General features: G+C 39.5%; 1 protein-coding gene across 3 annotated transcripts in view; it reads left to right on the plus strand.

The window, feature by feature from the left end:
- ptch1 (patched 1) overlaps nt 1-15,611 on the plus strand; it is a 58,853-nt gene extending 43,242 nt beyond the window's left edge. The window contains exons 18-24 of one of the 3 annotated variants that reach the window (XM_024275687.2): nt 1,824-2,104; nt 4,843-4,980; nt 5,078-5,220; nt 10,656-10,755; nt 11,912-12,268; nt 12,343-12,880; nt 12,967-15,611. In XM_024275687.2, the coding sequence (XP_024131455.1) occupies nt 1,824-2,104; nt 4,843-4,980; nt 5,078-5,220; nt 10,656-10,755; nt 11,912-12,268; nt 12,343-12,879 (1,556 nt within the window). In that variant the 3' untranslated portion in view covers nt 12,880; nt 12,967-15,611. Of the gene's footprint in view, nt 1-1,823; nt 2,105-4,842; nt 4,981-5,077; nt 5,221-10,255; nt 10,557-10,655; nt 10,756-11,911; nt 12,269-12,342; nt 12,881-12,966 lie in introns of those variants that run through there. The other 2 variants (XR_002919622.2, XM_036213480.1) reach the window with 2 other exon arrangements.
- Nucleotides 15,612-17,139: the final 1,528 nt, after the last annotated feature.

The raw sequence follows: 17,139 nt of genomic DNA on the forward strand, positions 1-17,139 counted from the left end.
CAATATTTGATTTTGAGAGAGTCAGAGGTCAAGATTGGATAACAAAAAGAAAAGTGGATTCGGATGGGCTGAACAATTGGATAACAAGCAAGACGTGTGTGACACAGGGAAAAGTTATTGGATCAGCAGCCTTGAGAAAAAAAAAAAAAGACAGGGATCTGGATGGCAATAAGGTTGCTGAGTAATCCTTTTAGGCTGCCATGTGCAGGCTGAAAAATTCTGAATGAAATCTGTCGGCTCAAAGAATGACCTCATCGGAGAGTGACGGCAGGTGTACATGTCTGTGCATCTATGGTTCCGTGGTGTTGCCAGGTTCTGGGTGTGGTAATGGTCGTGATTCTGACATTGTAATTGTCATGAATCACCGTCTGCTCTGACAGGCTGCCGCGTCTGGAACTGATAGGCCCTCATTAGGGAGTCTTGACCACAGACTGGTTAGGTTCAAGTCAATGGAGCTCTATTTCACCTACCTCCCCTCCCCCACCACAAGCTCAAATGCATACATTTACTTTTAGACATACAACTTCACTTGGAGCAGGCCTTTTTGTTGAATAGTCCTAAAATATCTGTGCAGATTTTAATAAAATGTATTAATTTATTATAGTGGTTCTCAAACAAAGGCATGTCCAAAGTCTGGCCAAATACCCGTGTTCAAACTTCTATCATCCCACAGCCTCCTATCATAAAAACAATAAGATGGCCCCCAGCACTTTCTAAAAATTAAAATGTATTGGTTGCGATTGGCTAAATTGCGTTATAAGTTGTTGTGGCAAAAACCTGTGGCTACTTGACTTTCAGAACTATAAGGGCCAAACGAGCGGAACTGATTTGTTTCTGTGATCAAAACCACAATGATTAGTACTTCTGAATAAGATAACTCACATGAGTTAAATTTAGAAGTTTACTGTGGGCACTTAATATTGATTAATATGTAACACTTCTTATAAGTTCAGATTTAATGTGGACAAAAAAAATTTTTCCAGACACCTTTTCTTTATTTTAGTCTTTTTCTGGTTTTCGAATATGAAATTCACAGTAATTTCGGTATAATTTTATTTAAGAATAATTATTTTCTATATTTAGAAATAATAAGTTTCCCATTGTAATGAAATTTCCATTAAGGATTCAAAAATGTCAGATGGACTGGTCGGTCCTCATACATTTTCAGCCAAAAATGGCTTTCTAGGAAAAGGTTTTTACACTCCTGATTTAGAAAATAATCAGTACTTATAATAATAATAATACCATCTTAACACCTGAATATATTTCCAGCAACAAAAAAAATTACTTTTTTTTTAGGTAGATGCTACATTTATGTAATATTGGAGCCAAAGTGGTTTGTTTCTCGTTTGCAACAACATGCATTAGAGGGATAATGCTAAGATCACATTTAGTTGCATCTCAAACAATTGAATTTGCAGCTAAATTCAAAAAGTTAAACTCGTTTTTATGAAACTAAATGTTGTATTACATTCAAAAATCAAAGATCCCAGAGCCACAGAATCCAATTTGCTTATACTCAGTGGGATGTTTTCACATGTCAGTGATGTTTTGAGACACTATATTATTTACAGTCTGAAATTCAAAGTCAATGTAGTCATCCTTATACTGCCGTCAGCTGTATAGAGACACTACATGTATTAGGACTTGGCATCTGCTCACATTGCTAAATGTACCAAGCGCTGAATCAATGACTTGGTTGCCAAACTCATATTTCTGTGACATTCTATATTGTTCCATACAAATAAATTTGATTGATTTGATTGTTAATTGGTGTTTCATCCATTAGTGAAATTAATAGTTTTCTTTTCTTTCCCTTTCAGTTCCTGCTGCTGAGCCTATTGAATACGCACAGTTCCCCTTCTACCTCAACGGGCTCAGGGAGACGCCACAGTTTGTGGAGGCCATTGAGAGCGTCCGGGCCATCTGCAGCAACTACAGCAGACAAGGCCTGCCCTCCTACCCCAACGGCTACCCTTTCCTGTTTTGGGAGCAGTATGTTAGTCTGCGTCACTGGCTTCTCCTGTCCATCAGTGTTGTGCTCGCCTGCACCTTTCTGGTCTGTGCCCTTTTCCTGCTCAACCCATGGACGGCTGGGATTATTGTAAGTCTTCAAATCTGCTCTCACACACACTTTTTCTGGCTTTGTTATGGCTCAAAAGAAGTGTAAATTTAACTGATTTTAAATGCACACTCTCCATGTTAATGCTGATCATCATATGTGTCTTTCTTGTTATTTTATCAACTTTTCAAGCAAAACATTTTTAGTTAGTGTTGTTGTTCATCTCCTCTCTTTTCCCTTCAAAATCCATCTCTATTCTGCCCACTTTTCCAGTGCTCTCCCATATCCTGACAATAACTTAATTTCTGCGTCACGTCTGATTGACTTGTCTGATGTTTTTTTGTGTTTCATGTCAGTTAAACAAGCAACGCAAAATAAACTTTAGCATCAACCCGTGCACTGCAAGTCCTGACAGATTCCTTAAAGGATCTGAGAGATTATGCCGTCAAACGGACGAAAGCTTTTTTTATTTGTCTAAGCATTTGGGTTCAGATTGTCACTGTCTGAAGAGTCAGTTAGTTTTCTGATCGAAATCTTTTGTTCTCGTATTGTAGCTTCACATCAAAGTTTTCAGCTGCTTCCAATTACCTTTTTTATTTTGTTTTAAATGTAGTTTGAAAAGAATTTGAAAAGTAGGGTTGGTCGTGACAGTGTTATAAAAACTTTTATTTTTTTTAGAATTAAATTTGCTTTAAAGATCTACTCCAGTCATATTTTGATCTATTTTAAAAGCGTTCCCAAGTGGTCTTTTAATTATGATTTTACCTTTTTTTGTCAAAATAATAAAAAAATGACAGTTTTTGCAGGGCGGCAGAAGTCTATTAGAAATTTGTCCTTGATTTGTGGGTGGGACTGTGCAAACCCCGCCCCTTCCTGTTGCTGAGAGCTTGGAGCAGGAAGAGCCTATTTTCTACATCACAAATAGTGGTCCGTACGGATCACTAGCCACAGTTCGGCCCACACATTTTAGGCTTTTATCTCCTTGTTTTTTCCCTGTTGTTTTTTTTTTTTTACTTTTCACTGATCCGAAAAATGATCCGAACCGTGAGTTTTGTGACCCGTTATCCCCCTACAAATAAGCCATTTTTGAAACTGCATTTTTTCATCTGCTCCTGATTTCCAGCAATTTGAAGAAGTTATTACTCAGAAATGCAATTTTAAGTTCAACTTTCCTTATTTATGTCCTCCATCATGAGAAAAATACCACTAGAACATATTAAAGATCAACATTTTAAAGAAAAAATCTTTATAACTCCATTGAGTTTTTCCATCTTTGTTTGGAAAGTTTGCATTACATGTTGCAGATTTGTGCACTCCATTTATGCCCCCTTTTTAAAATCACACTATTTTCTTAATTCCACAACTCTTTAATTATTTAGAAAGTATTAGATTTCCTGAGCATTTGCAATTTCTTATTTTGCTTGATCCAAGCTACGCTTTTTTACAGCTGGATTTATTGCAAACACAAAATTTCTGTACTTTCTTACAAATGTAATTACCTGAATTGTTTGGTGAGATTATATATTATGTGTCAAGCAAAAGTTCTGCTGAGATTTTTGGTTAAAAAAAAAAAAGTACAACAGTTAAAGGTTTAAAACTCTCCTTCTTTTGTGCCCTTCCGTCAAAAAGTAGGGCCTGCTGTGTGTTATCGTAGCCCCGGTCACCAGCATTTATTTTGCGCTGTGTTGTTAGAGCCAGTCTGTTTAGTCTACTCCAACACTCCTACACAACAGCATTGAAATATATGGGGATAGGAGGCAAAGTTGCTACAGCAACTAGCTCCAATTGTCAACATATAAAAAGTCAGATTTATATTTTTCTCCCCCCCATCTTCCACCTTCTCACAAAGGGTTTCCACGGATACGTGCAAACACCCATTCACACACACAGTTCGGAGCATAAACACACTTCGGGAGCTCATGGACGTGTTTATACTTGCGCGCACGCTGTATGAACGTGTAAACACGGTGGCTCATAATTCACAAAGAAACTCCTGCACAAAGAGCTCTGCTTTTTCTCCCCGGTAGGTTGTATTTGCTAACAGGCAGTAGCCGGGATACCTGAGCCCTTGAAACGAGGGAGGAGGGGAAAGTCATGTGCATCCTTCAGGCTGCTCCAGCGAGATCAAACGGCCACTTCTGGAGAGGCGTCAAAGATCAAAACGCCGCTTTCACATCAAAAGCTTATTGCTTTTTCTTTGTACTGATCACTTCCTATCATCTTAAAATCGATTAGGCTAAAATTTAATTTCATTTAAACCAGATTCAAATCTGTCGTCAGTACGAATGAACGAGTTTTCCTATTTTTAAGGTGCCAAAATGAAGAAAATTTATTTTCTGAATCTAATCTGGAACAAAATTTATCCTCAAAAACAAAAAAGATTACCTGAGGTGCACTTGAGAAATAAAACGTGGAGTTCCATTCCACACAAGCTCCCAGCGACCCTTCCTGCCCACATCAGACCTCTTCAAAGGATTCGGGCCCCCGTGTAACTTGACACACGTCAGCTGATGATGGCATTTACGCTCCTGTCCCGCTCTGCTGTAGAGCTCCGACCCACAAAACTTTTCACCCACACGTGGGTTCAACACATCCATACTAAAGAGATACACGTTTTAGGATCAGAAGTTTTAGACAGCTGTAAATACTTAAGTTTACACTTTGTTGCTTGCTATTATTTTTTTAATAGGCCAAAAACTAAAATACTGGTTAAAAATTTTTTTTCACCACTTGGAGGGGGAATCAGCTTCCTTTCTGACTGAAATGTGATTTCTTCTCAGGTGTTGGTGCTCTCTCTCATGACGGTGGAGCTCTTTGGCTTCATGGGGTTGATGGGAATCAAGCTGAGTGCGGTTCCTGTTGTCATTCTCATCGCCTCTGTGGGCATCGGAGTGGAGTTCACGGTCCACGTGGCTCTGGTGAGGAAACTTTCTGGAATTTTTAAGCTTTCTGTAAATGGTTTTTCCATAACCAGTCGAAGACGTTTCCCCAAACATTTGTGAATGTGTGTTGTAGGCGTTCCTGACAGCCATTGGGGATCGTCACAAGCGGGCAGTTCTGGCGTTGGAGCACATGTTTGCTCCAGTGCTGGATGGAGCTTTTTCCACTTTGCTAGGTGTCCTAATGCTCGCAGGGTCTGAGTTTGACTTTATTGTCAGGTGAGTAAAAAAATGATTCCCCAAAAGAAAAAAAAAAACCTGTTGGTTGTGTTAAGAGATTCCTCTCAGAAAAAGGTTATCGTGTTGCATCCATGTCCTGTCCAAAAGTTAGACCATGCCTCAACCTGCATGTCATAGGAATCTACTCGAGACAGCAGCCATGCATGAAGGCTTCTCTCTTCCTCTGTTTCCTTTCTCGGTCTTGTCATATTCCACCCGCACCGCCATCGCATTCCCCCTCTGTAAACCTCATCCTTGACATACCTTTTTTTATGTCAGTTTGTGTGGTGGCGTCCACAAAAGTTTTCTTTCATCCTTTTGCTTTGCCTCTGTGTGTCCCTTTCCCCCCTTTAATGTCTATCTCGTCTGATATTTTAGAGAAAAGCAGAGGAAGGAAGGTGACCCCAAGGTCAGGAAAGGTAAAGAGAAGAGGAGAGGTTGCAGCAGGGGTGATCAGAGATCAAGTTAATGGAAAGAGAGAAGGAGAAAGCCTGAAGGTTGTCTGGCTTTTGTTAACTCCTTCATCTAGTTTAACTGCCTTTACCGGACATTTATAAGCAAAGGAAGGGGGAACAGAGTGGGAGGCAGGAGGACATTTGTGGAAAGACTAGAGAAGAGGGAATTAGAGCCGACACTGTGAAAGCTGTGTTTCATTTTTGTTGGTGGAGGTCCTGTGCGCATCAAATCCAAAGTTGGAAATCATACATGTGAAAAACGTCTCTTTAAAACTTATCAAAGCTGTTTGAGATCGAGAAAGTTCAGCAGTGCTTTAAGGATAACTTGAAGTGTGCACGTCTATGCCATCATTTGATTGAGTTTAGCTTTTTAAAGACTCACTCTGATTACCGGTATCTTTGGATCTATTTTTTAAAAGCGTTCCCAGTTAATTATGATTATGCAGTTTTTAGCTAAAATAAAAAAAACCTGTGCTGTTTTGCAGGACACAGATTGTGTAGTGGGGCAGTAGTTCAATAGAAATTTGCCTGAGTTGTGAGCGGCCGTTTGCACGCCGTTGCCGACCAAGGAGCTCTCTGACAGAAATACGCTCTTTTTAAAACACCATTTTTTTGGTCATCTGTTCCTGATTCACAATAATTTGAATAAAATGTTTTTTTTTTCTTTTATATGTCCTCCAAAATGAGGAAAATGCCTCAAAACACCCAAAATATGAGTTTCATTGGAGTGGATCTTTAATTTATAGCCAATCTGGTCCTCTAAAGACTAATGAAAATTGTGCTTTCTGAGTGGCATTTTTCAATGGATGGGGGACCTGTATAAAAACAATTAAGCTTTAAATTGTATTCTTGAATATTTCTTTATTCAAATCTAGGTGAAGCAGGAGCAGATGAATAAAAAGTGAATTGAAGATATTCTGGAAGGGCCACCAGCTCTTTGCTACGCTCTGACGCAAATAGCTAATAGCAACTAGAAAAGGGCCTGCAAACTAAGGCACGGGGGCCATATGCGGCCTGTCAAACTATTTAATCTGGCCCACCAAAGTAAAACAAAATATATTGATAATCCTTATTAATTATTTATTTTTTGGTGTCTCCCCATAGATGGCAATATACAAATAAATGGACCTTTGTTTAGGTGCAAAAAGTTATTCTACATTCATGAGGTGTTTTTTTTTTTTTTTTTACTTTCGTGTGAGTTCTTTTTCAGCTCATTTCAAACCACATGAACGCAGCATTTCTCTAAGTTTGCGTTTTCCCCAAAGGACATCAACCCATTAATGAAATTGGCTCTAAAATGAGGAAAAAGGTCACCGTTTTGAAGTAAAAACTCCAAAATGTTCTGTTTTAAAATAAAGATTTATTTTCAATCAAACTTCAATCAATCTGGTTTCATCCAGATTCCATGTTATGTTTTTCTCATATGAGGTGGTTGACCAAAAAGGAAGTGGGAAGTGGGGGTGGGCTTACTCAAAACAGTCCTACAACAACTCAGAGGCAAATTCTTTATGAACTACTGCCACTCTGCAGGAACTATATCATAGAAAGCAACATTTTTTTTATTCTAGCTAAAAACTGCATAATTATAATTAAAAGACCATTGGGAATGCTTTTAAAATGTTTTAAAAGATGAAAGGAGTGCAATTTTAAGAGAACGGGGAGTATTGCTCTAACTGAAATTCAGCCTGTGTCATGCGCTCACATCTGCACACTCAGACTGTTACACACAGTCCCCCTGCATCTAGACAAACACATCAACCTGCTCCCTGACCCTGTAATCACTGGGGTCAACTGTGGCGTGCCTGGAACTGAGCACACACATGCTCTCAAACACACAAGCATGGCGCCCTATAGACCTTCTCTCCTCACCTCCAGTGTTGTGCTCTGCTCTGGTTTCTGGTTCAGTCCAGGGCTTTCATTTAAAAGTTCTGCTGTTGTTTGAGCAAACAAAGCAGCGCCCCAAGACGGTGCAATAACAACAAGCCCGGCTCGTATTTTTCTGCTTGTGCCGAAAGAAATGTTTCCCTGACTTTTTCCACGGGCCCTGTGAATGTTTTCACTGTAAACAGCACGGCAGGGCACTGGGCTCGGTATGTGGGCTGCACGCGTGCATGAGTGCAGTTGCTGTGTGTGCAAAGGTGACACAATATTTAATCATGCTGGTGTGAAAGTAAAGGCTAAACGTGGTGATGACACAATTTTACTTTGATTTACTAAATCAGAGAGGAGAAATGACGGGCTACTAAAAGCACATGAGGGTCAGGCAGGCTTGAACAACTTCTAGAAAAATGTGAGTTCATGCATCCTGAGTAGAAAAAGATTTTAAGCAGTCAAAGGCAAATCAGGTAAAATCTGTCAGCTCTCATTACTTTTAAGAAGCTGGTTCTTTTGCCATATTAAAACTAGTTTTTTTCATGTAATTTTGACTGTATTTCAGTTTAGAATCATTAAAAGATTCTCTTTTTTTTCCCAGCAGTTGCTACTAAATTCTAATAACCGAATATGTTTCCTCTTTACTTAAAAACTTAATCAAGCAGCTTCATCTATCAAAATGTTGACATTTTTCCTATTAGGAAATAAAATCAGGTCTGGCAAAACAACACCACCAACAACCATATGGGGGGCTGTGACTATAGTTTGGAGTATTTGTGCAAGTGATTAAAAAATCATTTCATCCTAGTGTTACTTCTGTTATTTATTGGAATTAAAAGATGATACAAAATAGCTGGGAAGGATTTGTGAACGGAGTTTATTAACATTTAACAAACTTTATTTATAAAGTAATTATAATACAAAGCAGTTTCAAAGGCTTTAAGGGAAATAAATATTTATCGAATACAATAAAAATGCCTGTCAGCACACAAGTTTAAAATCTCAGGACACAAATTTGGTCACTATTTCTGCACACACAAAAACGGACTTCCAGTTTCTGCCTCTTTATTTGAAAATATCTCTAAAATATAAATTGAGAAAAAAATACTGTTAAAGATGAAAAAAAGAAATAAATAAAAACTAAATATCTTGCTGTGTGCTGAGGTATGAAAACATTGGGGATCAGTCCACACTTAAAAACCATACCATCCATGACCACAGGGGCGCCACAGATCACAACTGGTTCAGGCCCAGTGTGGTAGAGGACCCTAATTGAAGTTTAACTTCTTTTGCAACCATTATTGAACCAAGCGATTTTTAGAATGAATTATTTAATTGGTTAACATAAAAAATTGTAAAATTCAACCATCGAAAATACACTCACACAGCTACAAACTAAGTATGCCAGTTTGTGTCCCGTATTTGTTGCCAGCGAGCTGAGACGTAAAGCAGAGAAATTGTTCTCTGAAGACCTAAAACTGATTCTATTCAGGATCAACAGAACTGGAAGTGTTGGTCAGACGAATTCACACGCTTACAGTGTAAATTCTCAAACTTAGTGCTTTCATATTGCCTGCAATAGAGGGATACGTTTGCAAATGTAATAAAACTGCCTGTTTTGCTTCAAAAAAGTGATCACAAAACAATGAAAAATTATGTGAAATCTCAAGCAATAACTGCAGTTGAAACACATAACTTTAATATTATTTAGCCAAGGGAATGATAGGGTTTTAGTTGCGCAAAGACTGTATTTATTTGTAATCTTAAAGAGACCTGAGCCCTGCTAAGTTATTTGTAGCTTTAATATATATGTACTTTTGGTGATATTTCTTTAAACAGCAATATAGTTCATGGTTTAATCATAATATGCATTTATAGATATAGATATAGTTCTATAATCACAAGGTTTTCTGGAAGTAATGTTAGTTCTGATGCAGAAGTTTGCATTATCAGATTTTAAGGTTTTGTGATAAAGTTCGGAATCAGTTCACACCCACACATGCAATCCAAAATCACAGTGTGGGGTCAACCAGAAGGGTCGTAGGTGCACGGAGGTGTCCCTGATAACCTTGGAGCTTTCGCAGGTAAAGCCGGCGAGGAGATGGGCCCTCCCTAATGAAGGAAGCAGGAGAGCAGAGGGGAAGATTAAGAGTGGAGATTGGTGGGCTTTTACCTTATACATCGGAGATTTAATTAGATGGAGGGGATTGTGGAGTGGCCGGGAATTTCACAGGAGCTTAGCTGGAATGGAGGGAGAGAAAAGTGAGGCGGAGAAGATAAAGAAAGAAATAAAAGACAGGGAGAGAGGCCAGGGAAGGGTGGTACTCCGAGGGTCCCCTTCTCTTCTTCCTAGACTAAATTGTTTAAATTCTATACCCTTCACTTCATTTGTTTGCTTCTAGCTCTCGTTTTCTTTTTTTTTTTTTGAGCCAAAGACGAGTGAGGCCCCTGCGCTCTCGTAACCCCCCCATACCCCCCAACGCCTCTTCCCTTACCCCCTCCCTTCACATTCCTCCGCGCTTTGTTTTCCCCATGTTTGCTTATACACCACACACCCAAGAGAGTACCCTCACCCACAATCACCCCCCGTCCTCTGGTTTTTTTTTTTTTTTCTTCCCCTCTTCTTTTCTTTCCTCCAGTGCCTTTGAATTAACCAGCTCTGGCTAATTATGCTTCCCCTTTTCTTTTCTCTCTGCGGCTTCTTAAAGACTAACCCTCTTTGGCAGGACTTAGAAACACACAAGGTAGCTTTCTTTTCTGCTCCTTAAAAAGCCCCAGTGCCTGTCTGTCTGTGGGGGTTTCATACAAGTGTGTTTGTTTGGGGCAAAATGATTATTTTGGGCATGTGTGTGTTGCTTGATCGTGCACATATCTCTTTATAGCTCTGTATGGTATGTAAAGGTATTTTATGTTTCCTCTTGTCAGTCTTTGTTGGCCAAAGCAACAACGGTTTAGTTGGGGTTTTTTACTAGTTTCATAAATATTTTATGTGTTTTGTCATAGAATAAGCCGTGCATGCGCTGTTAGTCAGCTGTTCCTACAGAGTTTAATATGATGCTGAAGTGTCTCTGTAATGCTTAAATCTTTGTGTTTCTATTATTTTTTCAGGTATTTCTTTGCAGTGTTAGCCATTCTAACAGTTCTGGGAGTACTGAATGGATTGGTCCTTCTTCCAGTATTATTGTCGTACTATGGACCCTATCCAGAGGTGAGATCTTTCAGAATACAACTGCCTAATAAGTAGATGTAAAAGGTATTTTTTGTTTATTCATTTTTTTTAAATTTTCATGACCAAAAATTTAATTTGACCCAAAATATCTGCTCTGTTAACCCTACTCCATGAGTAGGGTTAAAACCTCGCTGGTGACGCTTAAGCACAAAATCTTTAAAAAACTGTAACTTTTCTACTGTTAATGCGATCAATGTAATTCCAGCAGATTCTGAAGGAAAAAAGCAGCTTGCATTTTTTTTTTTACATAACAATTGCACTTAACACAGGATGGCGCTACAAGTAGCCTAGTTTCTCTTTAAAGGGTAACCAAACCCTAAATACAATTTTTTTGACTGTTGACCTCTATAAATGGGGGTTTAAAAGTGCTTTGTGTTACTCATTGCCAGATTTTTGACAAATTAAAGCAAAATTGTTTATTCTTGAAAATTTAGTCTGCCCCCTACAGGTTGAAACGAGGTAATGTAGTTGAATTCCGTGATCGGTCAAACGATACAAGTCCCACGTCATGATCTGCAGCTCCAGTAATGATAAGCCCCACCCCTCTGACTTGATTTTCAAATTGGGTGGAGTTAGCCGTCATCTTCCCTATTTGGTTACCCTTTAAAGACTCACTACAGTCATCATTTTAAAAGCATTTAATCTTAATTGTGATTTTGCTGTTTTTAGCCAATTTATTAAAAAAAAAAAAACTGTTGTTTTCAAGTACAGTTCATGCAGAGCAAAATCAAATCAACTTTGATTTGAACTGTAGTTCATCAGAAATTCACTTCAGAATTGTGGGTGGGACCATTGACAACCCCACCCTCTTTTACCCTACCCATTGCGCAGCAGAGTAGGAAAGCAGCAAAAGACTCATGAAAAAACTAATATTTCATAAATAATTTGTGCCTTTGCGTGCCAAAGGAAATATGTATGGCTATAGTTTAGTCTAAAAAATTTAAGAAGAAGTACTCAGAAAAGCAATTTTAAGTTTAATTTTGCTCATATATGTCGTCCATCATCAGAAAATCCCACGAGAACATGTTAAAAAACATGATTTTCATCTGAGTGGATCTTAAAGTCAACTTTATTTAGAGTTAAAAAGCACCTTTACACCCTATTCTCTAAGCACTTTCCTCCTCTCACTACTCAGGTATCACCAGCAGATGGCCGCAGTCGGTTGCCTACTCCCTCTCCGGAAGCCCCTCCTCACATGGTCCACTTCTCAGTCCGTCCTAATCGCGCAACTGCGGCCACCACCTCTTCAGGTGCAGCTTCAGACTCATCAGACTCGGAGTACAGCTCCAACACCACAGCCTCTGGGGTCAGCCAGGAGATGCAGAATTACAACCTCCCCTCCCGAAGAGGACAGAGCCGGCCCGTGGAGCAGCAGTACCACATCCGGACCAGCAGGGGCAGAGCAGCCAGGACCGAGGAGGAAAGAAGATCAGGATCAGGACATAGGCGATCGACCAGAGAGTCTGATGCACCAGCCTATACTGTGTCTTCGGTGAGAGGACAATCATCTTAGACAAATATTTTTTAATATTTTTTTTATTTTTGTCTTATTGTGTTGTCCTACAGTCTGTTTCCTCTCAGGGTTGCGATTCTGGGCTCCAGCATGGGGGTACGTGGCGAAATAGCAGCAGGGACCCCAGAAGCCAGATGCACTGGAAAGCCCCGCCCCCATCCTGCCCGCGCATGGATGCTTTTGAAGCTGCTACTGAGGCCGGGAGCCATCACGGCTCCCACAGCCATAGAGAACGCTCAGCGGGCCACAGGGGCCGCACTTCCCACATCCCTCAGCCCAACCACCACCCCCCACCACTCAACCCCAATCCCACCCCATTTTGCCAACCCATCACCACAGTAACAGCATCCGCCTCAGTCACCGTTGCTGTTCACCCGGGCCCCCTCTCCAGCCAGGACCCGGCTTCCTCTCACCTGGGGCACACTGCGACAGACAGTTACAGCTCGGAGCAACCAGAGCCTGCATTCCAGGACCCGCATGTGCCGCTGTACACCTACACAGGAGCCAGAGGAGTCCAGGAGGAGGCTGTGGAGCTTCAAGATTTGGAGTTTGAGGCAGCTGAGAGCAACAATGGCAGGCAGCCTAGCTGAGGTGAGATTTCAGCTTCTCTTGCAGCAGGCAGGTCGTCCTCTCTTTAAGGCAAACACCTGACTGTGCAATCCTTGTTCCGTTTACAGTTCTGGACAACAGAAGCACTATGGCCAAAGACGGACTACTCTGTATTAATAAGCAGCTGACCCAGCTTGGCAGCCGGTCTTCGCTTCACCTCACACGCTCCAGCCCAACGCAGCGAGAAGCTTGCCAGTGTTGCCATAATGGTGCTCATTGTTACTGTATCCCATCAAACCTTTTTTCTTAGATATTTCTATCTATATTTAAAAGCTGTATACATATGTAAATATGAACAAAAAGTAGATATAATTTTAGGAGCTGTACAATTCCTCATGTTAGCTGGTGTGTCTGGTTGTGTGTGCGTTTGTATGAGGGAGATCTCTGATTACCTTTCATCTGTCTGTGGATCTGTGCCATTTGAAAGCTTCATCACACAAAAACAACATTTTCAACATTTATTACTCTATGCAAATGTCTCTCAAAGCAAGTGTCTAAATATGTTTGTGTGTGAGCAGCGCTGGGCTGTATGATGTGAAACCAACCTCTTCATTCTCTGCCTTATCCGTTGGATAAATCCTCAGATCAAACTACCATTAATACTCCTTGAAAACATGAGGGAATTCTTTTTTTCAAAGTTATTGGATGAGAGTGTGTGTGTTTATTGTAAAAAGGTACGCGTGTAAAACTATTAATTTGTTTTATCACAAACCTGTGGTAGATATGAAACAGTTTTAACTTGACACGCCATGCGTGCTATTTAAAGATGAGCTGATATGAAGAAATTTAAAAAGCTGTTTTGTTTCCTTTTTTTTGTTTGTTTGTTTTTAACGCCTTGGAACCTGTTTCTGCACTCAGCTTTGTATCACTGTCTGGTTGTACTTTACTGTAAAAGGTTATGAGTTGTTTTGACCCTGTCAGACTCCACGCAGGTTCTGCTCAGTTTACTGACCCTACGAGCGGTAAACGCACCTCAGAAATCCACGCCACCTTTTACAGGAACCGACCACCGGTTCTGGAAGAGGCTGTGTCTTGTTGGATAAGCTAAAGCTCAGACCGCATACTGTACGACCCGGTTCAAAGCGGCACTTGACTGCATCTCATTTACAGGAAAAAAAATATTTGCTTGAAGTAGCTGTCCATCCGATAAGCTAGCCCGCCGAGGGCTAAAAAAGTGTATGTCCTAGCGACGTGTTTTTTACGTGCGAGGTTAATCATTTGTGTATGTATCTCCTCACTCTGTAGCAAAAAAAAAAAACCCAACTGGTCCTAGTTTGACCACAGCTGTCCCCACTGACCTCAGCTCACAGAAATCCACAATTGAATGCCATGAAACTGATTGGACGTCTCCCTTCAGCTGCTAAATTGCACAGCGCTGAGCCCTGGGAGGTCAGTGTTTACTCCGCTTTAGTTCCTTCACTAGCTCCATATGTCAGTGCCGGCAGGCATACCTATAACTCCCTTTGGCCTGCCAACACACACCTCCCCTCTGAACTTCCTAGACGCAGTTCTCTTCCACTCATTTACATCAGCTGCTTGCATGAAATAGGTCGTTCTTATTTTTGTACGTTTTCTCCAGTTGTCATATTGGCAGTAGTGGAGAGAACTATAGCTGGCAACTATTTTATTCACTTTTTTATTTTGTTTGATTGCGATATTTATATTTTTGTAATATATATTTTTTCGATTATTGTGATGCCAGTGGATAACAAATGCAGGGATTTTTATGTTTATTGGAAAAAAAACACTATTACATTTTAATGTTTTTTTTTTTACATTAATGGAGTTTGATCTGTATAAAGTGCTTACTAATGTTAAATAGGAAAAAACAGAGTATATAACTTGTTACATTACAGGTCTCATCATAGCTCTTAGAGGATTTTAAAAGGAAAAAAAAACTTTTTTTTTTGCCAGGTTTTCACTCTGGTCTTGGTTGGTGTGGATTTATGTTTTCAGTTACAAAGATAAATGTATGCCATATAATTTATTTATATTAAATTTTATTTTTGTAGTGTACATAGTAGTTGTCAAGGTATTTGACAGAAGTATATTTCTAAAGAGTTTATATGTAATGATATACCATAACAGAAAAAAGCCTTAAGGTGCACACTTTCATTGCTGACTGTTGTGAAAGACAACATTGACACCTCCCCTTCAGTATTATGTTCCGATCCGAGGAGAGACACAGCTGTTTCTATGGGTTTGTCAGAAGCTATCCATGAAAGTAGAAAGTTGTACTAGCTCTCTAATTATTAATGTTCAAACACTGATAGAATTCTAACAAATAAAAATATAACTTATTTGTCTCTTTGTTGATAACTTTTAATAAATGGAAACTCCAAAAGATTGCATTTTTTCTGCCTCTTTGTTCGTAGCAGGTAAACCTCCCCTCCCTCCTTCCAGCACCTCCCTCTGTGTAAAACATCTGGTCCAGAGGCCTGCAGCCCTCCCCTAAAGCCCACCCAGCTCCGCCCCTGCAGCCCATACCACCACTCTGTATTCTGTATGATTTTGATTGACAGCTTTATAGACTGCAAGGAAATTGGTTGTAGTTACAATACAGCTGGCCTGTTCAAAGTAATGAAAGAGGGCATGTGGCCTTGAGCTTTGCTATACCGATGGTGAAAGGGAGCGCACCTTGTCAGCTGCATGGGTGGCAGCAATTTACTCTCATACTAAAGGCTGGCAGGGAAAAAAAAAAAAAAAAAAAAAACGAGCTGGAGTCGCCCCGCAGGAAAATTCAAATTTCAACAGTCCCTTCTTGTTTTTCCTAATCGCAACTAAACATTTAGAGGGACAGTCTCAACCTGAGCCCTTAGAAAGGCTAGCAAACCCGCTGAACTTGGATCCGCAGTAAAAGGGAGTCAGTAGGCGTGTAATTATCTTTTAAAGCCTATAAAAGCACTGGGCTCTCCTGCTTGCTGTCCAACCAATGCAAAGATGCTACTCTAACATTTACAAATTATCAGCAATGTAAAAACAGGCTCCTTAGAAATGAGCTGAAAAAGCTTAAAATTTTGTTTAAATAAGCAAAAAATACTGCCAACAGGGTAAGAAAATAGAATTCTTGTTATAAGAAAAAATTCTAGCTATTACGTTTTTTTAAAGTTCCTCTTTGATCACCTTTTAAAGTATTTTTAAAAGCATTCCCAGTGGTCTCTTAATTATGATTATGTCTTATGTCACCCAAAATCAAAAAAACGTGTCATTTTTTAGGACATAGTTTCTGCAGAGCAGCAGTAGGTCATTACAAATTCCCCTCTGAGACTGTGTCCGAATTCTTTCATTACTCACTATATAGTGTGTTTGCCATTTTGTAGTGCTGTCCGAATCTACAATTCCAAAAACAAGTGCTCTAAAAATTTCCCAGAATTCTCTGCAAGACATCATTGTGCATCAATGCTCTGATTGGGGAATAGAGACCACAATGCATTGCGTTTGAACAATTTTAGCGAAAAAAAATACATTTAAAGTTATTTTTTAAGTAAACCATTAACTTTTCCATCATCAGAATAACAGTGGATTCATAAATAAATGTTGTAAAATTCTTTTATTGATTATTTTTTCACTTTGTGAAATCTGTGGCATCATATTAGCTTTATAAAGAAAAAGTTGAGAATATGGTGTCCAAATTGATTTAAAGTCCAGGGCACCAGATAGTCCTGCACTATATAGTTTTTTAATAGTTAGGAAGGAGTTTAAGGCAGGACTGTTGGCGTGGAGTAAGCCTGCACTTATTTCCTATCATCCCTTTGTTTACATTCTCTCCTGCTAGATCACAACCCCTCATACCCTCAACATAACATTACAGGGGCAGCAAAAATGGCAACATGAAGCTGTAGTCTAGCTTTTACATCACAGCTACAAGCTTTTTTCCAACTGCATTTTTTTATCTGCCAAACAATTTGGAAAAAGAAATGCAATTTGGAGCTTTATTTTCTTTATATTTGTCCTACAACATGAGAAAATGCTACAAGAACATGCTAAAAATACCCAAAATGAAATTTTAATGGATTGGGTCTTTGAACTAAGAGGATTTTTCTTTTGAAAAACTTTATTGCGAAGAATATTCATCTTGTAAGGCATTTTTTCTTAAAACAAGACTTATTTTACTGTCCCGAAATTCCAATTTTGCAGTGAGAAGTGTTTCAAAGCTGTGCTTCCAAAATAGATGTTACTTAGTTTTATGAAAGTTGAAATCAGTCAGCCCCTCCCCCCACAAAAAAAGTGGGATCTGAGGA

This window comes from Oryzias melastigma, linkage group LG9 (assembly GCF_002922805.2).
Source record: "Oryzias melastigma strain HK-1 linkage group LG9, ASM292280v2, whole genome shotgun sequence".
Classification (NCBI taxonomy): domain Eukaryota; kingdom Metazoa; phylum Chordata; class Actinopteri; order Beloniformes; family Adrianichthyidae; genus Oryzias; species Oryzias melastigma.